This window comes from Barbus barbus (genome assembly GCF_936440315.1).
Source record: "Barbus barbus genome assembly, chromosome: 32".
NCBI classification, from domain to species: Eukaryota; Metazoa; Chordata; class Actinopteri; order Cypriniformes; family Cyprinidae; genus Barbus; species Barbus barbus.
In genome coordinates, this window is record NC_136760.1 from 9474475 (window position 1) to 9501822 (window position 27348).

General features: G+C 37.8%; 1 protein-coding gene across 2 annotated transcripts in view; it reads right to left on the reverse strand.

The window, feature by feature from the left end:
* Positions 1-27348, reverse strand: part of med1 (mediator complex subunit 1) — a 174010-nt gene that overhangs the window by 13003 nt on the left and 133659 nt on the right. The window contains exons 14-15 of one of the 2 annotated variants that reach the window (XM_079389357.1): positions 24171-24269; positions 23945-24050 (exon numbers count right to left, since the gene is read on the reverse strand). In XM_079389357.1, the coding sequence (XP_079245483.1) occupies positions 23945-24050; positions 24171-24269 (205 nt within the window). The remainder of the gene's footprint in view (positions 1-23944; positions 24051-24170; positions 24270-27348) is intronic. The other variant, XM_079389358.1, reaches the window with a different exon arrangement.

Sequence of the window (27348 nt, forward strand, 5' to 3'; positions counted from 1 at the left end):
AATCATTTATTTATTTAGGAGTTATGAGTGACCAAAAGTTTTGATTGCTTATGTGATATAGTTTCTCCTATATCAACATGCTAACAGAATTTTTTGTTCAAGTTTCAGTGTTTAGATTAGTGTGCTCAATGTCTTAGACCTTAACTGTATATTTTGATTATACTGTGTTGTAAATAAAATACAAATACAGATTATTTTACTCTCCTCACATTCTTTGTTACCAGCTTCACAGACACGTTAATGACTGATGACTCATTATGGGAGGCCCTTTGTCTCAGGTGTGAATCACTAAATATTCATGGTCATTGTCACTCCCTCGCATATGGGCATTCTATCACAAAATCTGCTGTGAAAATGTTAAATCAATATATTGTTTTCTGTGAATGAGTAAACAGGACGATTTTCACATCATTTTGTGAAAAAAACTCTAGTCCACTCTACTCTATTGTCCACTTTCAAGGCATCGAGAGTTCACGTTTTACTGCAGAAGCGCCCTTGTTTACAAGCGCCCTTGTTGTTTTTGAACAGAAGGCAATAAGTAAATTTTAGCGAATCAGTGTGCTGTATTCAGATCAGGTGACAAGGCTACTTTCACTCTGAAAAGATGTGCTAGCTGAGAGGAGTTTTGTCAAAGCTGGATAATTTCGACAAACTTGAACCTGTGATATCTTTTTCAGGGCGGAAAAGGAAAATAAAAGCTGAAACGTTTTCATGGAATCTTGAAAAAGCAGCACGTAATCAAATCCATAAATCTATGATGACAACAACGTTTGTCAGGCATCTACATTGTCATCTGAGGAGATTACAAAGATTAAACAAGTGTTTTTCAACTCTAAAACATGAAATGTGGAGTTATCTGCTTTTGCTGTAAAACAAAGTTTTAGTATTTAAAAAAAACATACTTTCAATTAACTTTAATTTTGTAAATTGCCGGCATTTGTTTAGTTATTATTATAGTTTGATTGATATTACTTGGAATGGACAATAATAAAAAAAAAAAAAACGTGATTTCTGGAAAAAAACGTTTTTTTTCAAATGAACTCTTCAAATGTTCTGTATGTGTTTTAGGGCCTTATTTCAGTGACTTATTTTTTTATTTTTTTTCACTAACCACGCATAAAAGTTCTCTCAAAAACACAAACATGTACATTCATGCTGCTCACAAATTATTGTAGCCCAGTTTGTGCTAATTAAATAGTAATAAGATTTTAGCCATTAAAATTTTAAGATACTGAAAAAAACAAATGGCAAGGCATGTCAAAACTTCTTCAGTTCCCCCAAACCCCCTCAGAGGGTTAATGGTGTTGAATTTCTGCAACAAAGTGATATCGCAGATCATTATCTAGTCTTGTGTAAAATCCATATAGCTAAAACTGTAAATTCTACTACTTGTTACCAGTATGGTACCATCACTTCCACCACAAAAGACTGCTTTGTAAGTAATCTTCCTGATTTATCTCAATCCCTCAGCACATCTTATTAGAAAAACCCAGAAAAACTTGATGTAACAGAAACTATGGACTCTCTCTTTTCTAGCATTTTAGATATGGTTGCTCCTACGCTTAAGGAAGATTAAGGAAAACAGTCTGACACTGTGGTATAATGAGCACACTCGTGCCCTAAAGAGAGCAGCCCAGAAAATGGAGTGCAGCTGGAGGAAAACATGATTATTGAGGTATATTCATGGCCATTGTCACTCCCTCGCATTAGGGCATTCTATCACAAAACATGTTTTTCAAATGTTAAATCAATATATTGTTTTCTGTGAAGGAGTGAAACATGACTTAGTACTTGGTGCAGAAACCCTTGTTGGCAAGCACGAAGGTAAGACGTTTCTTGTAGTTGGTCACCAGGTTTGCACACATCTCAGGAGGGATTTTGGTCCACTCCTCTTTACAGATCCTCTCTAAATCATTAAGGCTTCTTGGCTGCCTCTTGGAAACTCGAAGTTTCAGCTCCCTTCACAGGGAAGGAGTTTCTCATTTAATATTTTACGGTACATTGCCCTGTCCCGATGACCCCTCAATGCGTTGAAGTCGTCCTGAACCCTTAGCAGAGAAACAGCCCTAAAGTATGATGTTTCCACCTCCGTGCTTGACTGTAGGGATGGTGTTCTTGGGATGATAGTCAGCATTTCTCTTCCTCCAAATACGACGAGTCGAGCTGATGCCAAAGAGCTCAATTTTGGTCTCATCTGAACCCAGCACATTATCCCATGCCTTCTCTGAATCATTTAGATGTTCATTGGCAAACTTCAGATGGGCCTGGACAATGCCTTCTTGAGCATGGGGATCTTGCGGGTGCTGGAGGATTTCAGTCCATCACACGTAGTGTGTTACGGTAATGGTTTGCTTGGTGACTGTGGTCCCAACTGCCTTGAGATCATTAACAAGCTCCTTCTGTGTAGTTCTGGGCTGATCCCTCACCTTTCTCATATTCATCCTTACGTCATGAGGTGAGATCTTGCATGGAGTATGGTTATTTTGTATTTCCGAATAATCGCACCAACAGTTGTCTCCTCACCAAGCTTCTTACTGATGGTCTTGTAGCCCATTCCATTCTTGTGCAGATCTACAAGCTTGTCCCTGATGTCCTTTAACCTGTTAACCTTTGCCAGAGCGACGGCGCATTGAACGCTCTTTGTTTGCATGTGTCATTGTTTTCTAATAGAATAAATGAAACGGGACAAAGCTAATCTTGACAAACTCTATATCATTCTGAAGGTCTAAGCCTCAAGCATTGACGACAGATCGCTGTTTTTCGATGGAAAGCTTATAAGGAATGCATTTGCTACATTTGTATAAGCAGTACACATGAAAACATGCAGAATAAAAAAAGCAGTACGTACCAGATTCATTGTAATAACAAGTCACAAACGCGTCCACTGCTGAAATCCCAGTTTAGTTAGAGAGATAAGGGTCCACAGAACAACATCCCAGCGTGCACTTTTAGTCCAACGAAACAATAACGTTGTAATAAGGATGACTATTCCTTTGTTTACATTTCATTTCTTCAGGAGAGTTATTGTTCGCGTCTGTTATGGAATAAATTACGCTCAAAAACAGCGTCTTGGTGGTAAAAAAACAACACGGTGCTGTAGCATACAGTTTTACAAACAGATTGAGACGTACACGGAAAAAAAAGTCTCAGAAAAGCGGAATATAGATTATTTGAATTTGGCGCTCTCTCCTGAGTGACGCACGCTGTGACACAGCTGTCATCTGAGCAGGGCGTAACTTAGCGATCTGCTTTTTCCATAAAAAAAAAAAAAATTTTTTCTTCATTTTTTATATATATATGTGTGTGTGTGTGTATTGTGTGGGCAATGTGGCCGTATCTGCATGATTATCATATGTATGGACGCACATCAGCGTGTTTATTACCGACTCTATGACGGCTATCATTGTGATTCAATGATCAGCTATTATTGATTATATGGCCCATCTGTATGGACACACATCAGCGTGCGATCACTGACTGTATGACCATGTCTGCCAATATCAGTTTATGTCTGGCAATCAGAATATATACATACATACTATATACAAAGCATTTTTCAATTTTTTTCCCTTTTTTATTACTCAATTATTTTTGTATTTTTTAGTGCTCAAATAAAAATTCTGTCTATTATTTTATAATTGAAAAACTATGCAGGAATATGTATAATGACTAAAATAGTTTGTATAATTCTGCAATACATTTGGTGGTTATTTTTCCTCAAACGGGGGGTGGGAGGACTATAAATAGTTTCAGAAAAAATATTGCAGGAATCTAATTTTTCATGGTATCTTCTTCAAATTTGAAATATAAACTCATGAGACACGTGGCTTTCAATCCATTACTTTTCTGGATTGCTCCAGGACTTATTTCATGTATTTGTATATGAAATAAAAACATAAAAATATTTTTCAAAAGGCACGTCAGTGTCTATAACTTTTTATCTTTTTGAGCATTATCAACTCTGGATGATGGATCGTAAAGCCTAGAGTGTCTTCTTTCCAAAGATACCCAATTTGTTTGTGTAGCACACTTTGTCAGGAACTGTTACCGTTTTAATTTAGGTAGGTTATTTTCACCTGTTAGGCCCAAAATGGGGGCAAAGGTTAACAGGTTAACAGCTCTTTGGTCTTGCCCATGGTAGTGGAGAGGTTGGAATGGAAGATTCAGATTCTATGGACAGGTGTCTTTTATACACACAACGAGCTGAAATTAGGAGTATCTTCTTAAAGTGACAGGACTAATCTGTGCTCCACATGTGCACATAGCCAATCTGTGGGAGCCAAAATTCCTGCTGGTTGGTAGGGGATCAAATACTTATTTGACTTGCTAAAATGTAAATCTTTTTTTGACATTTGTATGCTGCTTTTTTCTGGTTTTTTTTTGTTTGATGTTCTGTCTCTATCAGTTAAAATAAACTTACCATAAAATGATAAACCCTTCTTTTTTTTTTTAAGTGGGCTTACAAAATCAGCAGGGGATCAAATAATTATTTTCCCCACTGTACTTTCATGCTGCTAACTTATTATTGTAGCTCAGTTTGTGCTAAATACAGTGTTATCAGACCTTAGCCATTAATATTCTTTTAAGAAACTGAAAAAAACACAAATGTCAGGGCATGTCAAAACTTCTCCAGGGCCCCAAAACACCCTCAGACCCCAGAGGGTTAAGCCACTAATTTAAAAAAGCACAACTTGACCCAGAAGATCTAGTTAATTATAGACTGATCTCAAATCTCCCTTTTCTGTCAAAGATACTAGAAAAAGTAGTATGCTCACAATTATATTCCTTCTTAGAGAAAAATGGTATCTGCTCTCAGAGTTACAAATGACCTGCTCTTATCATCTGATCATGACACTATTGACCGCAACATTATTTTGAATAGACTAGAAAACTTTGTTGGCATTAGGGGAAGTGCATTAGCATGGTTCAAATCATACTTATCTGACCGCCATCAATTCGTAGCTGTGGTATCATATCGACCAGTACAGTATGGAGTACCTCAAGGCTCAGTACTAGGGCTGTTACTTTTCATGCTTTACATGTTACCCTTGAGAGATATCATCAGGAAACATGGTGTTAGCTTTCACTGTTATGCTGATGATACTCAGCTCTATATTTCTTTGTGGCCCGGCGAAACATACCAATTTGAAAAACGAATGGAATGCACAGTTGATATAAAAAACTGGATGACGAGTAATTTCTAACTGCTAAATTTTGAAAACAAACAGAGGTGTTAATTATCGGACCTAAAATATCCGTAATAACCTAGAACACTGTCTAACACTTGATGGCTGCTCTGTCAATTCTTCGTCATCAGTTAGGAACCTAGGTGTTCTATTTGATAGCAATCTTTCCTTTGAAAGCCATGTTTCTAGCATTTGTAAAACTGCATTTTTCCATCTCAAAAATACATCTAAATTACGACCTATGCTCTCAACGTCAAATGCAAAAATGTTAATTCATGCGTTCATGACCTCAAGGTTAGATTATTGTAATGCTTTATTGGGTGGTTGTTATGCATGCTTAATAAACAAACTCCAGCTGGTCCAAAATGCAGCTGCTAGAGTTCTTACTAGAACCAGGAAGTATGACCACATTAGCCCAGTTCTGTCAACATCGTATAGATTTTAAAATCTTGCTAATTACTTATAAAGCTCTGAATGGTATAGCACCTCAGTACCTGAGCGAGCTCTTATCGCATTATAGTCCTCCACGTCCGCTGCATTCTCAAAATCTGATAATACCTAGAATATCAAAATCAACTGCAGGCAGCAGATCCTTTTCCTATTTAGCGCCCAAACTCTGGAATAATCTACCTAACATTGTTCGGGAGGCAGACACACTCTGTCAGTTTAAATCTAGATTAAAGACCCATCTCTTTAACCTGGCTTACACGTTTCTAATATTCAAATCCATTAAAGGATTGTTAGGCTGTATTAATTAGGTCAACCGGAAACGGGAAAACTTCCCATAACACCCGATGTACTTGTTACATGGAATCTATGCTGATATTAGTCTGTGTCTTTCTTATTCCGAGGTCACCGTAGCCACCAGTTCCAGTCTGTATCCAGATCAGATGGTCACTGCAGTTACCCGGATCCAGTCCGTATCCAGCCCAGATGGTGGATCAGGACCTAGAGAGGACCTCTACAGCCGTGAATGTCAGCGTAGATCAGGACAACTAGATGAGCCCCAGAGACAGATCCCCAGTGAAGACTTTGTCTCCTAGACAACCATTGGAAGAATACCACAGGAAACAGATGAATCCTACTTTTTTGCTACTTTTTTATCTAACTTTGCTACAACATGGAACAACCTGCTGATTCGTCTGGCCAGAGGAGAACTGGCCCCCTGATTGAGCATGGTTTCTCCCAGGGTTTTTGTCTCTGTCACCAATGGAGTTTTGGATCCTTGCCGCTTTTGCTACTGGCTTGCTTAGTTGGGGACACTTAATTTCCAGCGATATCATTGACTTGATTGCACAAACTATTTAAACTGAACTGTCGCTACAGCTGAGGAGATCGGCCACATTACTGGTGTTTTTCGCTATTCTGCCCTACAAAGGCAAAGTGCAGTAACTATGTAAACACTGAAACTGAGAAAAATGCCTTTAAAGTTTTTACATCAGCCAGTCAAACATGTTGTGGGTAGATTAGTGGCAATGCATTAATTTAAAGACACTTTAGGATGACATTTTTTATAGATAAAAACCATGACCACCAAAATGCAGATACTGCACTCTGCCTTTGGATAACCTTACACAACTAAAACACTATTGCAAAAGCAAAGTGCAGTATCTACAAACTAAATGTGTTCATCCAGCTTTCTTGTTGTGTTTCTTACTACATGTTGATTGTTTTTAATAACTTTAATATTTTTATTGATGTTTGCATGTTGTGAATGTCAAAAGTCTTATCGCAATGCTCCTTTCACCACAAAAAGGGATTTGCTCATTTTATTTAAAAAGTCATTCATTACAGACGAAGTAGTTAAAATAGTAGTTAAAAATTCACACAATTTAAACTTTGCCTAACAATATAACTATGGATGCCATAAAGGAAAATAAGGGATAACTGTGATTTTTTACAGGATAATAAGGCACAAAAATATTTGTACTGTACCACATCCTTTACATCATTTCCATGTCTGCGGTTAAGTATATGTATATAAGGTGTATAAAAGGTTCTCAGAAAAATTTCATTTGTTTGCTTTACATATTTATGTACAATCATTCTAAAAGGAATTTTAATGCCATAGAAAAAAATGTCACGCATTACACACAAACCACTGGCCTGTGAAATAGTGAAAGAAGTCATCCCTCAGGTACATTGCTTGTTTTCTTGTCTAGCTGGATGTTGTGCTCATGATAATCATGTTGTTTGCATTCACCCAAGCTGATTTTCCGAAATCAAAACGCGGCAGTGAGGGAAACTACTGTCAGCTGGAGTCCCACTCGCTGTAAACTGGGAGCAAATGTGACTAAACACGGATAGAATCAGCCAGCAGCTAACATCGCTACTAACAGTCGCTCAAGGTCGAGCAGACAGCGGCTTTCAGCTCAGAGCGCAGCCGAGCCCAGGACTCTGATAGTGGGTGACGCTATTATCAGAAATATCAGTAGCAGGACTACAACTACATACTGCTTTCCTCAAGCAACCGTCTCTGATGTGAACAAAGAACTTCAGAACATTCTGATGAAGCACAAGACTGCAAATCGAGTCATCATCCATGTGGGGAAGAATGATATTCGGAAGGAGCAGTCAGAACTCCTTAAGAAGGATTTCAGTGAACTCTTTGAAACTCTTCAAAGTCTTGAAGTTCAGTCGTTCATCAGTGGACCACTCCCAGCAAGGGGAACTAACATGTTTTCACGGTTGCTTGGGCTAAATACATGGCTACAAAGAACCTGCAGTATAAAAGGAGTCAACTTCATCGACAACTTCAATCTTTTTCTGGGGCTACAGACAACTGTTTAAACTGGATGGCCTCCACCCAAACAGACTCGGTGCAAGAGTTCTAAAGGACAATATCTATTTCTCCCTCCGTCAACCTGAATGGCACACACACACCTGGACAGAATATGAGTGACCACAGGACTTCATGTCAGCTTTTGAGTCAACATGTGGTTGACATCCCACAAGGATACTGATAACACCACGCAGCCACAACAAGCACTGCTCATGGACATCCCAGCTGAGCCCTGCCCACAGAGCTCATCACATGCAGACTGTGACGTATTACAACAGCTCCAAGACTCAGCACCCAAGGACGACTTTCTGGAAAACAGCCAGGGAAGCCAGGACAACATCTCACAGCCACCGGAAACACCAGAGCCAGAGCCCTGCTCACCAGATACACTATCCCACTCCCCAGCATCTCTACTTCTAAGCTTCTCACAGAAAATGGAGGAACTGGTGTATGCTGGGACCAAACTCTCCCACTCTTTCGCTGCAAGCCCCCAGATATCAACTAAAAAACGGTGGGTCCCACAACCACCAAAGACTGCAGGCCCAGCTCACCCTCCTCCTCCTGCGAGAGCTCTCCGGCCGCTGCCACAGCGCCAGGGCCCAAACCCCTCTCCATCTGGTGTAGGTAAACCAAAAACAACTGCTAACAGCTCTCAGTGATATGCGTCGGGTCCCCGCTATATTAGCCACAACATTCGCAAATGTTTACAGAAAAAGCAGGAACCCAATGTGCCTGTAGCTTCCTCTATTTCTGTTTTATCACGCGATAGAAAGTCTAAGGCCTTCTCAAGCCGTAGGGCTGACCCATCTAACCTGCGGCCTATAATGCATCAATCTAAGATTGCTGTAGAGACAAAATGTAATTCCATCAAGTTGGCATTTTTAAACATTCGCTCACTTAAAAATAAATCATTTCTGATCAACGATTTAATAACCACAAACAACCTGGATTTTATGTTTCTAAATGAAACATGGTTAGAAGACAGCTGCAGTGCAACAGTTCTCAATGAAACAGCCCCTCCTAACTTTAATTTTATAAGTGTCTGCAGGACTGCTAGGAGAGGTGGAGGTGTAGCTGCTCTGTTTAAAGATGTTTATCAGTGCAAGCAAATGTCATTTGGTCAGTATTTGTCTTTTGAATACCTAGGTATTGTGCTGAAAGGTGCTCCACGCACCCTGTTTATCATTATTTACAGGCCTCCAAAATATTCTCCAGCCTTTGTTGATGAGTTCACTGAACTGTTATCAATGATTTCCTCACATTTTGACTGTTTTGCTATTGCAGTGGATTTTAATATTCACATAGATAATGCAGAAATCAAAACTACAAAAGAAATTATAACTGTTTTAAACACTTTTGACCTGAGTCAGCATGTGCACGGACCCACACACAATCGTGGACACATTCCAGATTTACTCATCAGTAGAGGTCTAAACATCTCATCCATTGTAATTAAGGATGTAGCACTATCTGATCACTTCTGTTTTTTCTTTGATATATTGATCTCAGTCACCACTGAATCTAGATCTGTCTCTATCAGAAAGAGATGCATTAACGAGAACACTAGTGCGCTATTTATGAAGGCAATATCATTAACACCAAGCATTTCTGCAGACCCTGTTGATCTTCTCCTGGAGTCATTTAACTCAAAAGTTAAGAATGTTATTGATGATATTGCTCTGATAAAAGGTCAGCAAGAAGACTGGCAGACAAAAATCACTTTGGAGAAAATCAACAGCAGTTCAGAGCATGAAAAGACAATGCAGAAAAGCTGAGCGGATGTGGCGGAAGACAAAACTCGAAATTCACTATAGCATCTATAAAGACAGCCTTCATGCTTTCAATGTGGAACTAGCCACAGCTAGACAGACTTTCTGTTCAAACCTTATAAACAGTAACTTAAACAACGCTCGCACTCTTTTTGCGACTGTTGAGAGACTGACAAATCCCCCAAGTCAGATTCCCAGTGAAATGCTCTCCGACAGCAAATGCAACGAGTTTGCTTCCTTCTTTTCTGAGAAGATCAATAATATCAGAAAGGAGATTGGCACATCCTCAAGTTATGCAGAGGTCACACAGATTTGACCGCAATTTCAAAAAGAAGTGACCATGTTTTTAAAAAAATTGATAAAATTTTGGAAGAAATAGTACAGCACCTTAAATCTTCAACCTGCTATCTTGACACACTTCCCACATCCTTTTTCAAAAATGTGCTTAACTGTTTAGAAGCTGATCTCGTAGAAGTGGTGAACGCCTCACTTCTTTCTGGGACTTTTCCAAACTCCCTTAAAACTGCAGTTGTTAAGCCCTTTCTGAAAAAGCACAATCTTGATAACACCATGTTGAGCAACTATAGACCCATATCAAATCTTCCTTTCATAGGTAAGATTATTGAAAAGGTAGTTTTTAATCAGCTGAACAACTACTTAAACTCAAATGGATACCTGGACAATTTTCAATCTGGTTTCCGAGCACATCACAGCACAGAGACAGCACTCATTAAGATAATAAATGATATTCGCTTCAATTCTGATTCTGGCAAAATATCAGTGCTGGTACTACTAGATCTTAGTGCTGCGTTTGACACTGTTGATCATAACATACTTCTAGAGAGACTGGAAAACTGGGTCGGGCTTTCGGGGATGGCACTCAAATGGTTCAGGTCATTCTTAGAAGGGAGAGGTTATTATGTGAGTATAGGAGAGCATAAGTCTAAGTGGACGCCATGACATGTGGAGTCCCACAAGGCTCAATTCTTGCACCGCTCTTGTTTAGCCTGTATATGCTTCCACTAAGTCAGATAATGAGGAAGAACCAAATTGCCTATCACAGCTATGCTGATGATACCCAGATTTACCTAGCCTTATCTCCAAATGACTACAGCCCCATTGACTCCCTCTGCCAATGCATTGATGAAATTAACAGTTGGATGTGCCAGAACTTTCTTCAGTTAAACAAGGAGAAAACTGAAGTCATTGCATTTGGAAACAAAGATTAAGTTCTCAAGGTGAATGCATACCTTGACTCTAGGGGTCAAACAACTAAAAATCAAGTCAGAAATCTTGATGGTGATTCTGGAGACAGACCTTAGTTTCAGTAGTCATGTCAAAGCAGTAACTAAATCAGCATACTATCATCTCAAAAACATTGCAAGAATTAGATGTTTTGTTTCCAGTCAAGACTTGGAGAAACTTGTTCATGCCTTTATCACCAGCAGGGTGGATTACTGTAATGGTCTCCTCACCGGCCTTCCCAAGAAGACCATTAGACAACTGCAGCTCATCCAGAATGCCTCTGCCAGGATTCTGACTAGAACCAGAAAATCTGAGCATATCACACCAGTCCTCAGTGCCTTCTAGACATTTTTTAAGAAACCAGACTAACAGGTTTAGTAAAATATAAGTATAAGACTTGTAATAAGACTTAATTTCTCTAGTGAACTTACGAGCTGTGGACACTGATGACTTGCTGAGTTAAATTAAATGCTACATGACATTTTATTTACACGCTGTTTTGTTGATGTCTTTCCGTGGTTGAAACACTGACTGACTGAGCAATTACATGAGGCATGAGATGTTCAGTCTTGTTTATTCACATTAAAACTAGTAGTACAGAGGAATGAATGATCGCGTTCACTCGCGCTCCGCTCTGCACAAGTCTGCAGCACGTAAAAAAAAGTTTTAGGATTACAAAATATGTAGCTGTTACTTTCTATGACTTTATCTATGTTGCATGTGAAATTTAAATATGTAATTTAATAATTAGGGGTGTGCCCGAAGCTGAATACCTTATTTGGAATGGCACGGACATTGGCTTCAAAAATGAATAACGGATAAGAAATAATTCTGCTTGAATATTTGGCTGAGGCTGGCACAGTCTGGTGTTTGCTAGATCACAGGTGAGCCAGGGGATCAGCACAATATTATACACAGACCTTTACAGTCACGTAATAATGAGTATGTGAAGTGAATGAATGTAAACTTTATGAATGAATAGAGTGCAAATCAAATGCTGCATTGCTATTGCCTCGCCGTGTATCTCTCAGAAATCAGAGCTTGGCAAGAGTAATATCACCTATAAAAATACATCATACACATTCTACAAATAAACAGACACCGCCCGATCTAAATATTCCCTCACAGTTTAATAGTAATGACTTTATGAATTTCTTTACTGATAAAATAAATAACATCAGAAATACAATAACAAATGTAAATTCTACTGCGTCTAGTATTTCAGCTTCATTCATCGCACCCAAAGAAAAACTGCAGTGCTTTACAACTATAGGACAGGAAGAGCTAAATAAACTTATTAGTGCATCTAAACCAACAACGTGTTTATTAGATCCTATACCCACTAAACTACTGAAAGAGTTGTTACCTGTAGCAGAAGAACCACTTCTCAATATTATTAACTCATCGTTAACTTTAGGTCACGTCCCAAAACCATTCATGCTGGCGGTTATTAAGCCTCTTATTAAGAAACCACAACTAGATTCTAATGAACTGGCAAATTACAGACCCATTTCAAATCTTCCGTTTATGTCAAAAATTTTAGAAAAAGTTGTGTCTGCTCAATTGTGCTCCTTCTTGCAAAAAAATGATCTCTATGAAGAATTTCAGTCAGGTTTCAGGCCTCACCATAGTACAGAAACTGCACTTGTTAAAATTACAAATGACTTACTTCTTGCTTCAGACCAAGGCTGCATCTCATTGCTAGTATTACTTGACCTTAGTGCTGCGTTCGACACTATAGACCATGATATACTCATAGATCGACTACAAAACCATATTGGTATTCAAGGGCAGGCTTTAAGGTGGTTTAAATCATACCTGTCCGATCGCTACCACTTTGTTCATTTAAATGGAGAGTCATCACAATTATCACAAGTAAAGTATGGAGTACCACAAGGATCAGTCCTAGGTCCTCTTCTATTTTCAATATACATGCTGCCTCTTGGTAATATTATTAGAAAATACGGGATTAGTTTTCATTGTTATGCTGATGATACTCAACTATATATCTCAACAAAACCAGATGAAACTTCTAAACTATCTAAGGTAATAGATTGTGTAAAAAATGTAAAAGATTGGATGACCAATAATTTCCTCCTATTAAATTCAGATAAGACAGAGATATTACTTATTGGACCAAAAAACAACACACAGAATCTCTTGGATTACAATTTGCAACTAGACGGATGCGCCGTCATATCCTCTAAAGTCAAAAATCTGGGTGTTATATTAGACAGCAACTTGTCCTTTAAAAAAATCATATTTCCCATGTTACAAAAACAGCATTCTTCCATCTTAGAAACATTGCCAAGCTTCGAAACATGCTACCTGTTTCTGATGCAGAAAAGCTAGTTCATGCATTCATGACCTCTAGACTGGACTATTGTAATGCACTGCTAGCTGGTTGTCCTGCATCTTCAATAAACAAGCTACAGATAGTCCAAAATGCAGCGGCTAGAGTTCTTACCAGGTCAAGAAAATATGATCATATTACCCCAATTTTACAGTCTCGGCACTGGCTACCTATTCAGTTCCGTATCATTTTCAAAATATTATTACTTGCCTATAAGGCCCTAAATGGTTTAGCTCCTGCGTACCTAACTTGTCTTCTACCACGCTACAATCCAACCCGCTCCCTAAGGTCGCAAAACTCTGGACTTTTGGTAGTACCTAGGATAGCAAAGTCCACTAAAGGAGGTAGAGCTTTTTAACATTTGGCTCCTAAACTTTGGAAAAGCCTTCCTGATAACATTCGGGGTTCAGACACACTCTCTATGCTTAAATCTAGATTAAAGACGCATCTCTTTAGCCAAGCATTCACATAATGCATCTTATAATCTTGTACTGTAGTATATCTGATCAAATGTACATTATTATTATTATTCTTTAGATTAACATCCCGTGGTAACTAGGAATGACAGAAGCTTCAGTCTGGATCCAACCCCTAAATGATCTGAGATGACCGAACACCTGAGAAAAGATAATGCCAACCCCTCAGAGGATTTCGGAGGATGCCAACGCTCAGACAACATACAGAATTACCAAATGACCACTGGAACCAGTTGAGACCTTACAATCTGACTTTGCTGCAGTTGGAATTGAACTGCTGGTTCGTTTGGCCAGAGGAGAACTGGCCCCCGACTGAGCCTGGTTTCTCCCAAGGTTTTTTTCTCCATTCTGTCTCTGATGGAGTTTTGGTTCCTTGCCGCTGTCGCCTCTGGCTTGCTTAGTTGGGGACAATTCATTTCCAGCGATATCGTCGACCTGATTGCAACTTTTATTATTTTTTCATTTTACACTATTGAGACACTATTTCCTTTTTTTTTTTTTTTTTGGATATTGTGCAGTTGCTTTGACACAATTTACATTGTTAAAAGCGCTATATAAATTAAGGTGACTTGACATTCTATTATTTGTGTATATTTAAAAAGCAATGATTTAAACCTTAGGCTATGATATGATACGAATGAATTTAATAAGCACAGCACGCTCACCAATTAAACAGCTGCGTTGCGCATCTCAGTCTCTCAAAAACCAAACCAGCTATTTCTCAAGAGTAGGCTAATAATCAATTTACAGATACATTTTCTACTAGGCCTAGGGTAAACGTACCTATTAAGCTCACGTACCCATTAAGCACACTTCCATTTTTGAGCTCAGATTATATATATATAAAAAAAAATATTATGCTACTTGATGTCTCAACCAATTGATATGTTTGTTACTATATACCTACTATAATTTCAATTCATTGCACACTGAGATATGGGTCTCCATATGTTCACACTGTCTGGCGGCCATTTTGAAAGCGTACTAAAAACTTTCACCAAAAGAGGACTCCCTTAAATGTGCATTTTTTAGATGCTTAAGCTTTTATTTTGGGTAAGATTCACAACTTATTGTAAAATTAAGAGATTAATGTTCAGACTTTTGCATATAATAACCTGGAACTTGGATTTGGGACATTAGATCCAAAAGATAGTTTTAGCAACATAACGCAGAAGCTACAGAACACAGTTAGCTGACTAGCTGTATAAGATTGTGTGCTACGCTAAAATATTACTTCACAGGCATTACTGGCTTGTACTTTTACATCCATAATATAAAAAATCCCTGTTTTTATTGCTGGTCTGTGGTTTCACACTGCTGTAATTTTTTAAAGTTTTCATATTATTTTAAGGTGAGCTTAAAGGGTACACTACTATGAAAATCACACATCTTCAGTGTGACATCAATAAGAAAAAGTATCATTTCACAGATATTGTTAATAATAGTTGTTCATATTAAAATATGTATGAACTTAATACATGACCTGGACTATTTATTTAGCAAAAATCCTGTCATTTTAATAAATATTACATTAAATTTATTAAAAATTAAGGTCAGTGTGCTCGCTCTAAGCTCTTCCACATTGAACGTCAATGTAAATACTTCATAAACAGACTTTAAATATAAACTGATGGTCATTGGTTTAAGTTAAGTTAATCGATTTTCTATGGATTCTGTCAACTCAAATCTGCAGACTGGCTCTGACCTTTGGCAACTAGCATCAACTTTTCCAGACTGTAAATCTGTGGAAAATCGGGGCAAAAATGTTGCAGTGTATCTCAGCCATAAAAGACTATAGATAAATTGACATCCATTTAAAAAGAGGCTTCATAATGAGGCTAGTTTCTGTGTTGAAATGTTTTATTGGTTTGTTTTATTTGATTTTTGAATGTGTTACTTAGCTGAATGTGGACTATAGATGTTGCAGTGTCCTTAAATGACACTTCATTATGTATATGTAACTGATCGACTTGAATGCCTTGTTGCTTGATTTTAGTGTTCTGTTTTTTTTTGTGATTGACTTCGTGCCTTCAAAAATTTTTTTTTAATATATTTACAATTATTCTTTAAAAAATGTCCTTAAAATAAACAGAATTTTTTTATAAAACATGATGTGAGCTTAATGGGAACAGGGGTGTTCTTAAAGGATATCAAAATAGACCCATTAAGCACAGCCAGACGTTTTGAATTTAATGATGTATATCTTAATTTAAATGCTTTTGTCATTTAAAATAAAATAAAATATTGTTGTGTGAGAGATTAATATTTTATTTAGAAAAAACGTTTGTACTGAAACCAAAATCTTGTGCACTAAAAATGTCTCAATGTAGATGTTGGTGAGCTTAATAGGTACGTTTACCCTACATGTTTCTTTATCTTTTGCTGGTTTGTGTGGCACATGCACATTTGTTTAGTGAAGTTAAAAAAGTTCTGCGTAATGAAAATGAACACATTTAATTAATTCAGTCGTGTTCAAATGATCACTAAACGTTTGTCATGATATCTCTCTGCTTGCATGATAAATGTATTTTTAGAGATTAATAATTGTTTTAGTTTAAGACGGCATACTTGTTCAGTAATAACTACGAAAAATAAAGATAGCCATAACAGTCTTATCAAGTAACTATGACGTTCCACCTGGCTTTATCCGAATGCAGATACGAATAATCTTGTGATTGTTACAGACACAAATACAGATACAAATACTGCCTGTTACATGACAATTAAAATATGTAATGTCATAATTATTGTTAAAGTTTTGACAACATACGTATGCTATTGTTGCATTAGGCTATGAATTAATAAACGTTTATTGATAAGAACTATTTCACGTCTTTTCATTAACAGTAGCATGAACCACGAATAGTCGAGCAACTTGAGTATTTTTTAAATAAGAAATCGACTAGCAGAAATCAGTAGTCGTGCAACCCCAAGAATAAGTGTACCGTTACACCCCTAATAAATATGTGACCCTGGACCACAAAACCAGTCTTTAGTTGCTGGGGTATATTTGTATCAATAGTCAAAAATACACGGTATGAGTCAAAATTATTAATTTTTCTTTTATGCTTCCGAGCGGATAGAGATTCATCACTGTCTGGTAAGACCCACGGAGGTGGCTTGTGTGTGTATATCAACAAAGACTGGTGTAACAATGCTGCAAAACACTGTTCATCGCTGGTGGAGTTTATGTTTGTGAAGTGTCGACCGTTCTATCTGCCGCGGGAGTTCACGGTCATTGTTATCGTCGCGGTTTACATCCCCCCGTGTGCAAACGCTAAAGATGCGCTTCGTGAACTGTATAGCGCCATCAGTGAACAACAAACAAATAACCCTGACGGCTTTTTCATCATAGCCGGTGACTTCAACCACGCAAACTTAATGACAGTTTTGCCAAAGTTCTACCAACATGTGAACTTTGCAACAAGGGGAAACAACACACTGGACTTTGTTTACACAACAGTAAAGAACGCTTACAAAGCTGTACCCCGCCCCCACCTCGGATATTTGGATCACATCACTGTTATGCTAATCCCAGCATATAGACCAATTCTCAAACTTGCCAAACCGATTCAAAAGCAGATCACAGCATGGCCAGACAATGCCACCTCAGCACTACAGGACTGCTTTCCAGGACACAGACTGGAACATGTTTAAAGAGGCAGCCACCTACAACAACCACACAGACCTGCATGAGTACACTGAAACTGTGACTGCTTACATCAAAAAGTGCACTGATGATGTGACAGTCACCAAGACCATCACCACACGTGCAAACCAGAAGCCATGGATGACAGCAGAGGTTCGTGGGCTGCTAAAGACCAGAGATGAAGCATTCAGATCAGGAGATAAAGTAGCCCTCAAAACAGCAAGAGCCAATCTGTCCTGTGGCATCAAAAATGCAAAACGGTCAAATGCTCAAAAAATCAACAATCACTTCACAGACAGCAGAGACACACGGAGCCTGTGGCAAGCCATTCAGACCATCACTGACTACAAGCCCCCGCCACAGGCCTGTGATGAGGACACATCGCTCCCCGATGCACTCAACCACTTTTATTCACGGTTTGAAATGCAGAATGACACACCTGCACAAAAACTGCCCACACCTCCCAACGACCGGGCGCTCTGTCTGTCTCCAGCCGACGTAAGGAAGACCCTATCTAGGATTAACCCACGCAAGGCTGCGGGTCCTGACAACATATCTGGCCGTGTTCTGAGAGACTGTGCTGCACAGCTGACAGATGTGCTTACAGATATCTTCAACACCTCGCTGAGCCAGGCAGTCGTCCCCACGTCTCAAATCCACAACAATCTGGTACCAAAGAAATCACCTGTGTCCTGTCTAAATGACTACCTTCCCATAGCACTGACTCCAATCTTGATGAAGTGCTTTGAGAGGCTAGTCATGCACAACATCAAAACCAGCCTCCCCAACACACTCGACCCGCTCCAGTTTGAATACCGTCCAAACCGCTCTACGGACGATGCAATTTCCGCCACCCTCCACCTGGCTCTTACTCACCTAGAAAATAAAGACTCCTATGTTAGAATGCTGTTCATTGACTTCAGCTCGGCATTCAACACAATAATCCCACAATAGCTCATAAATAAACTAAACCTGCTGGGCCTTAACAATTCCCTTTGTAATTGGATTCTGGACTTTCTAACCGGAAGACCTCAGTCAGTCCGTGTCGGCCACAACACCTCGAGCACTACGACACTGAGAACAGGTGCCCCACAAGGCTGTGTGCTCAGCCCGCTGCTCTTCACACTGCTGACCCACGACTGCACTGCCAAGTTCAGCTCCAACCACATCATCAAGTTTGCTGATGACACAACAGTGGTAGGTCTCATCAGCAACAACGATGAAACGCACTACAGAGAGGAAGTGGCACAGCTGGCTGAATGGTGTGGCACTAACAATCTGTCCCTCAATGTGGCGAAGACAAAGGAGGTTGTGATGGACTTCAGGAGAAACATGTTGACCACCCCCCACTGCCCATCGACAGCTCGACTGTGGAGAGAGTCAGCAGCACTAAATTCCTGGGAGTACACATCACAGAGGATCTCACCTGGACCACAAACACCATGCCACTCTCCAAAAAGGCACAACAGCGCCTACACTTTCTCCGCCGGCTGAAAAGAGCAAGTCTCCCTCCACCCATCCTCACCACATTCTACAGAGGCACCATTGAGAGTGTGCTGACCAGCTGCATCACTGTCTGGTATGGGAACTGCAGTGCTGCTGACCGCAAGACCCTCCAGCGGACAGTGAACACAGCTGCAAAGATCATCGGTGCCCCTCTCCCCTCCATCCTGGACATTTTCCTTACACGATGCTCCAGAAAAACTAACAGCATCGTGAAGGACTCCACCCATCCCTCCCACAGTCTCTTCCAGCTCCTACCATCAGGAAGACGGTACCGGAGCATCAGAGCCCGCTCTGCCAGACTGCTCAACAGCTTTTTCCCCCAGGCTGTGAGAGCCCTGAACTCAAATCACCCCACCCCCCTCTGAAACCCCATGCAAACCCCTACCTCCTGAAACATGGACACCCCCCCCCCCCCCCAACCTGGAACTTTTTTTTTTTGTGCAATTCGAAGTGTGCTACAAACAGGTGAGTGGGCCTGTACAAACCACCTGTAGTAACACACTCCTCTATGTGCACTAGACACTTTACACACACTGCTGCGTGTACACAATCCCACAAAAGACTCATACTCAAAGCAATACATGTATGTTTACATGCTCATGCACTACAAATCATCCTGCACTGTTCCCCAACCAGCTGCTTGACTCAAAATGTTTCTCTTTGCACATGTAGAGTATTTGTGAAGCATTCGTATAGTTTGTATTTTTTATCTTTTATTTTTTATTTTTTGTATAGGTTAAATACTTATATATAGTATACTTATAGTTAAAATCTGTCAGTAGGTTAGTTGTGTATAGGCTTATAGTGTTTTTTACTTCATTGTTGTATGTCTGTATTTATGTAGCACCGCACAACATTTTGTTCCACTGTATGTCCCCACATGTAGCGGAATGACAATAAAGCTCAACTTGACTTGAACTTGACTTGACTTATGCCAAAAACCATTAGGACATTAAGTAAAGATCATGTAGATATTTTGAAAATTTCCTACTGTAAATTTAATTTTTGATTAGTAATATGCATGGCTAAGAACTTCATTTGTACAACTTTAAAGGCGATTTTCTCAATATTTTGATTTTTTTGCATTGTCAGATTGTAGATTTTCAAATAGTTGTATCTCAGCCAAATTTTGTCCTATCCTAACAAACCATACATCAATGGAAAGCTTGCTTATTCAGCTTGCAAATTTACGACTGGTTTGACCTTATGACTGTTTTTCAGGCTTGGGGAGTAACAGAATACATGTAACGGCGTTACGTAATCAGGATACAAAAATCTAGTAACTGTAATCCGTTACATCATAAAACAAATTATTCAGATTACAGTGACATTTTGTAAAAAGTGGGAATACAATCAGGATTACTTTTGTTTCATTTAAAATTAAATAAATAATTTTTTTTGACAATAATATATTTAGCGCTGCTGCATCATACAGCAGTTCTTGGTTCTGTTGACATGTTGATGCACGTGAGCCACCTGCTGGTGGGTGCGCAAATAACACCCATCTACAATTATTCTCCTCAAACGCAGGCTGAGACACTGCTACAGTTAATTACGATGCTTCCTGCTGGGGAAAACGTTTTAATGTCTGGAAATTTCAGTTATTTTGTCTTCAAAACGGATAAAGGAATTAACATAGTTGTACAGCGTAGGCTATACATGAAGACTTGCTTTAGCAAAGGCTACTCAACCAACTTGAACATATGCAGGTACGACTAGCATGGAAATCATCATGTAAGCTAAAATTTTGTGTTTGTTAGTGATTTAAAATTCCATGGTGTGCATGACAATTAAACAGTAAAGCTAAACTGTATATCCACTAGATGCCTGCATAGCCTTTTAAATAAATGTATACGGGCTTTAATATCTAGATGGTGAAACAAGACAATTTTTAATCATTTCAAATAGTTTTTACATACAGTATGTAACTAAAAGGAATCCAAAAGTAATCAGATTATATTACTTTCATATTGTGATACTTGGATTATGTTAACTGAATACTTTTTTGATTAAGTAATTTGTAACTGTAACCAGTGGTGGACTGGCCATCTGAAGCACTGGGTGTTTTCCCGGTGGGCCGCTGTAAAATGTGGGCCGGCCCTTTGCATAATATATATAAAAAATGGATTGTAGTAAATACGTATATCCTTCCATCGGCCCAGAGGAATGGCCCGGGCCGCGCGGCCCACTTCATTAAAAAATGTTTGAAATAGCCAATCTAAGTGTAGAAGGCGGGATTAACCGTTCACAGACGCTGAGCTGCACGCGACTTGAATGCGAGCTGAGGTAAAGATGTAAGCAGCTAAACATTATGAGACAATTCAGCAATATTAGTTAGTTAAACGGCAGACATTAATTTTCAGGAATGCAAACTACTACTGGCCTTTTCAAATTTCTCAGATTTTAATGCCGTTATTCGAATCGTCACAATGTAGGCTATAATGCAGTTTTCAGCAGACATGAGATAAGAGATAATGTAAATCTGCTTTCTTCTGTGATTTCACGCGTCTAAGAAAATGTTTAAAAATCTATAAATATCGTTCTCAATCTTACTCTAGAACACTGTAAATCTGAATACTTTTGCTTTCCAGTGCTGTGCATAGGAAAGTGATTTATATTATAGGCCTAATAAAAATTAAATTTGCTTATTAATTCACGATTAATTCACATAGAATTACATTCTATTTAGGATGTTTTAAAACCTAATTTATTTCTGTGATCAAAGCTGAATTTTCAACATTACTCCAGTCTTCAGTGTCCCTTCAGAAATCATTCTAATGCTGCCTAATTTGTTTCTTAGCCTAATTATCAGTTATTATTTGTGATCAGTTATTAATAATGGCTTTATTATTGGTATAACGATTCTCAGTTAAAGAACATCATTTATTTGAAATATAAGTACTTTGTAATGTGTAAATATCTGTACTGTCACTTAAATAAATTTAATCAAAGTCCCTTTTTGTATTCTATAATCTTTGATTAACGCAACATTGTTGAAGAAAAATATAAATTTATATTTTTTAATCTTACGCACAATAGTATCACATTTTCCACACAAATATGAAGCAGCAGAACAGTTTTCAGCATTGATAATAATCAGAAATGTTTCTTGAGCAGCAAATCAGCATATTAGAATGATTTCTGAAGGATCACGTGACACTGAAGACTGAAGTAATGATGCTGAAAATTCAGTTTCGATCACAGAAATAAATTACTGTTTACTATATAGTCGCATAGAAGTCAGCTGTTTTAAATTGTAACATTATATTTCACAGTACTGTTTACTGTATTTTTCATCATCAAAATAATTTGTATACTCTTTTCCACAATTGAAGCAATATTCCTTAAAATGATATATGTCAAGCTCCTGCAAAACGACAAGTACTGTTTATGACCAATAGAAAGACACCATAACAGTCCACATTCTGCACTATTCAAGTCTTCTAGACGATACTAGAGCATTGTGTCATATGGACTGATAATATTGGTATTTAACTTTAGTGATATTAATCTGTCCCTTGTAAAAATTCTTTAAAATTATTTGTTATTTGCCATATACACCAGAAAAGACAAATTATAATGTCAAGAATATGCCACTCATTTATGGTGTGTTGCAGACTGGGTTTGGTGGGCCGATCTGTGCCAAAAAGTCCAGGGCCACTTTTTGGCCCCAGTCCACCCCTGACTGTAACGGAATACATTTTAAAAGTAACCCTCCCAACCCTGCTGGTTTTGTGGTCCAGGGTCACACACACACACACACACACACACACACACACAAAAGGGCTGGGCATGTTAACGCGTTATCACGTTAACACATTAATTGATTAATGCTGACAATTATTTTATCGCGCATTAACACAGTTTTTATTATTACGACCGTTGCTCACTGGCTCTGAAAACACATACAGACAAACCATGGGTCACAGGAGGGGTGGGATGTTGATCAGTACTGGCTTGGGATGAGTGTCATCACGCATCTCAACCAATGAGATCATTTGGGGTGGGCCTAAGACTGCAGCAGCGCTCACTTTAAAGCTCCCAATAAAATTATTTAGGCTAAGCATCAACATTCACAAACATTCACTGTTATTTTTAACAGAAATGAATGCAACGTGCTCGTAATCACGATGTCATAAGTGGGAAATAGGAAGTTTCCAATAGCACATAAAGACAGCAGAGAAGCATTCTCTCTCAGCACAGTGGAGTGCATAATTTTGTTAAGTTTGTGGCTTATTATTTTGAGTCGTTTGGGACGCGGTAACACACGGCCCTCTCACAATATACTGCTTTACAGATCTATTACTCTTGCTGCTCAGAAATGTTCACGCAATCATGCTGCACGTATCAGAAGTTCCGCTGCGGCGCGGTCAGCGCTCACACGCACTGATCTATATAAAACGCGCTCTGGTCCACCTCTTCCAACCGAGCCAGGGACGGCTAAACAAACCCGGGTGCAATCACACTAGTCAAACACGCTCAGGCACGGTTAAGATTGCCTATTTGAGATATATATATATATATATATATATATATATATATATATATATATATATATATATATATATATATATATATACACACACATATGCACACACACATACATATATACATATATATATATATATATATATATATATATATATATATATATATATATATATATATATATGTATATGTATATATGTATGTGTGTGTGCATATATGTGTGTGTATATATATATATATATATATATATATATATATATATATATATACACACACATATACATATACATATACATATATATATGTATATACATATATATACATATACATATATATATATACATATATACACATATATATATATATACACATATATACATATATATACACATATATACATATATACACACATACATATATATATATATATATATATATATACACACATATATACATATAAGTCTTCAAGATAAGCATCTGTTATACCTACCTCTGGACTACTTTGGTAATGAAATCATCAGTGCAGATCAAAGCATCAGATAAACCCTTGTACAGTTTACAGGCTACCTGTCTCGAGTCAATCACCTCCATCACCACTGAGAGAAAAACAGACCGAGTCAGACATCAGACCTGGCAAAACTATGGTAACTTAAACTCATACTTATGTTAGTTGACACTGTAAAACAACAGTAAAATGTAAAGTGTGGTTTCCTTACCACAGACAAGTGATTCATTTACAGGGTGCTGAAAAGACACACTAAAGCTGGAGTCAGTTAGTGGGCACACTTCAAACTGCAGCAGTCCAGGAGTATCTGCTAAAAATGTAAAATGATGTGCATTCAAGTGTACAGCTTGATATTTGTTTGTATTTCTAGTACAATTTTTGCAGTCTTATAAAGACACAATCTGCTTTGCAAAGAAAAGAAAATGCAAAAGAAAAACTCGACTTTCAAACAAACGCAAAGTGATTTTCAAATACAAAACTCTTTGAGAGAAAATGCAGAGGTATGGACAAATATATGTATTGCGTGTTACAACTGTGAGACTCATTTGCCTTTTTATGAGGAAACTTGGCTTGATTTTCTCATAAATGCGACAGGCTGATTTTCTCACACGAGTGCGGGCTGATTTTCTCACATGTGCAATTGAGCAACATTCTTTTCCAAAACAGCAGATGGCGCTGTTGGTCAATTTACGCTAGTCTCCCGAGACCTGAAACACCTCTTTACCTTTTCAGACCAATATGAGTGGGGAACAGGTGAGTTTCTGTCTTACTAGATCTATAATTAACCATTTAGATGTTTTCACAAAGCGACCCTACTACAGTGTCAGTGAAATTCACAATAAGTGCTGTAAAGTTGTTAACATAATTGATTAGTTCAAAAATCAGAGGTGACCTGGCTAAACATTTAACTAGGCTGTCTTTCCCTATAAAATCTGATCCATTCTCCGTACCTCTTATCCTCTGTTGGATCGCGGGATATAGAATATACATACATACATACATACATATATATATATATATGTACATATATATTGATACAATTGTTCAACATTCAAAACAATGCAGGGGTATAACAATATATCGTGTCACAATATATTGTAATACTAAAATGCAAATGTATAGTGGATAGCAACAATATTGTGTACCAAAAATGAAAGTATTTTGAATTTTATTTTTACGTTAGGTCAAGTAAGATTTATTGTCTTTCTTCTACTGTATATATGTTGAAACATAGCCTACAGTGGAGAGAAATGTTGTAGGCTACCTCTGCAGTAAAGGTTTAAACAAGTATAAAACTACACAGACAACCTACTGAAAGGAGTAGGCTAATCTAATTATACAAATAGGCTACTATAATCAAACTAGTTTAAGTTCAGGTGAGCTTTATTGTGATTCAGCTATGTAAATGTACCAAAATATAATCTCAACATTAATATCCCTTATGAAAATTAGCCATGGTTTTACTAAATAAATACCATGGTATTTGTAGTAAAGCTGCCTATATTGAAATGGTAACCTGCAAAAAAACATGGTTACCACATTTTTACAATAGTAAAAACAATTTTAATTTTCATAAGGGATATCATAGTTTATCATATTTATGTTTATATATAGTAATATACATGCCTTGTACAACATTTAAAACTAAAAGTGGCCTGTAAGGAGATATTTCCTATTTCAACCAATATACCAGCAGATTTTAGTCTGACAATAGCCTGTTTGGAAAAATTCAACTAAAATTATGTAGCTTTTTATATATGGCCGAGCAACATTTTAACTCATGAATTTAAGAATAAAAGGCTACGGTCAGGAATTATATTAGTGGCTCTTTAAAATGCAAACGTTCGTCATCTGAGTCACTCCTAGAAGAGTCCTCGCTGTCCAGAGTGTGTCTTCACCCGTGTTGCATGCTGTTTATTAAACCACTGTTTATTAAAATGCTGAATTTAGTATTATATCAGCATGATCCTATCACTTGATCCTTCTCCCCAATTGACAGGACAAGAGTGACACCAGAAAATAAATATTCATAATTTTGCTTAGCTAAAAAATACGTAATTATTTTAGACAAATGATTGCAGTTACATCATTTAAAAAAAAAAAAGTTTTAGATATTGCACTAAATGTGATTTGTTTTCATTTTTTTATTAATAATTAATGACCTCTTGGGTGATATTACTATATCTGATACTAAATTAAATTGTCTAAGCTTTCATTTTTGGTACACAATATTGTTGCTATCTATTATACATTTGCATCGTTTTGAATGTTGAACAATTGTATCAATATATATGTATATATATGTATCAACAGAGGATAAGAGGTACGGAGAATGGATCAGATTTTATAGGGAAAGACAGCCTAGTTAAATGTTTAGCCAGGTCACCTCTGATTTTTGAACTAATCGATCATGTTAACAACTTTACAGCACTTGTTGTGAATTTCACTGACACTGTAGTAGGGTTGCTTTGTGAAAACATCTAAATGGTTAATTATAGATCTAGTAAGACAGAAACTCACCTGTTCCCACTCATATTGGTCTGAAAAGGTAAAGAGGTGTTTCAGGTCTCGGGAGACTAGCATAAATTGACCAACAGCGCCATCTGCTGTTTTGGAAAAGAAAGTTGCTCAATTGCACATGTGAGAAAATCAGCCCGCACTCGTGTGAGAAAATCAGCCTGTCGCATTTGTGAGAAAATCAAGCCAAGTTTGATTTGCCTTTTTATCAAGCCATAAAAAGGCAAATGAGTCTCACAGTTGTAACACACAATACATATATTTGTCCATACCTCTGCATTTTCTCTCAAAGAGTTTTGTATTTGAAAATCACTTTGCGTTTGTTTGAAAGTCGAGTTTTTCTTTGCAAAGCAGATTGTGTTTATTTGCAAAACACTGGATTTGTTTGATAAATATTGGCACAAAAATCGCTCCATAATAGTGCGGTACGACTACATTTATTTGAATGAATTATAGCATGTATTTCAATTAATTGTCGATTGAGAGAGAGAGAGCGATGACAGTTGTGTGTACCTGCTTGCTGCGTATGAGCGTCTCTCTCTACAAACAATTACTTCAAAAACAGCGATTTTATCACCTCCTTGCTGGGGAATATAATGTAGCGATCTAGTATCTATCTTTTATTTTAGCAATAAAAATCACGGTGAAGCGTTGACAACAAGTTTATGTGTGTATGCAGCACAATCTGCGATCTCCGACCTCTCTCTCTTTCTCTCCGTGTGTGTGTGTGCACGAGCGAGTGATGTGTGTTGGTTAGTGTGCATCAATTAAAGCAGCGCATTAATATGGAACGGTGATTAAACTGACCTGGAACTACCTGTGCAGTTAAATGAATTTAATTTGCCAGCCAATCAGAATGGAATATTCAGACA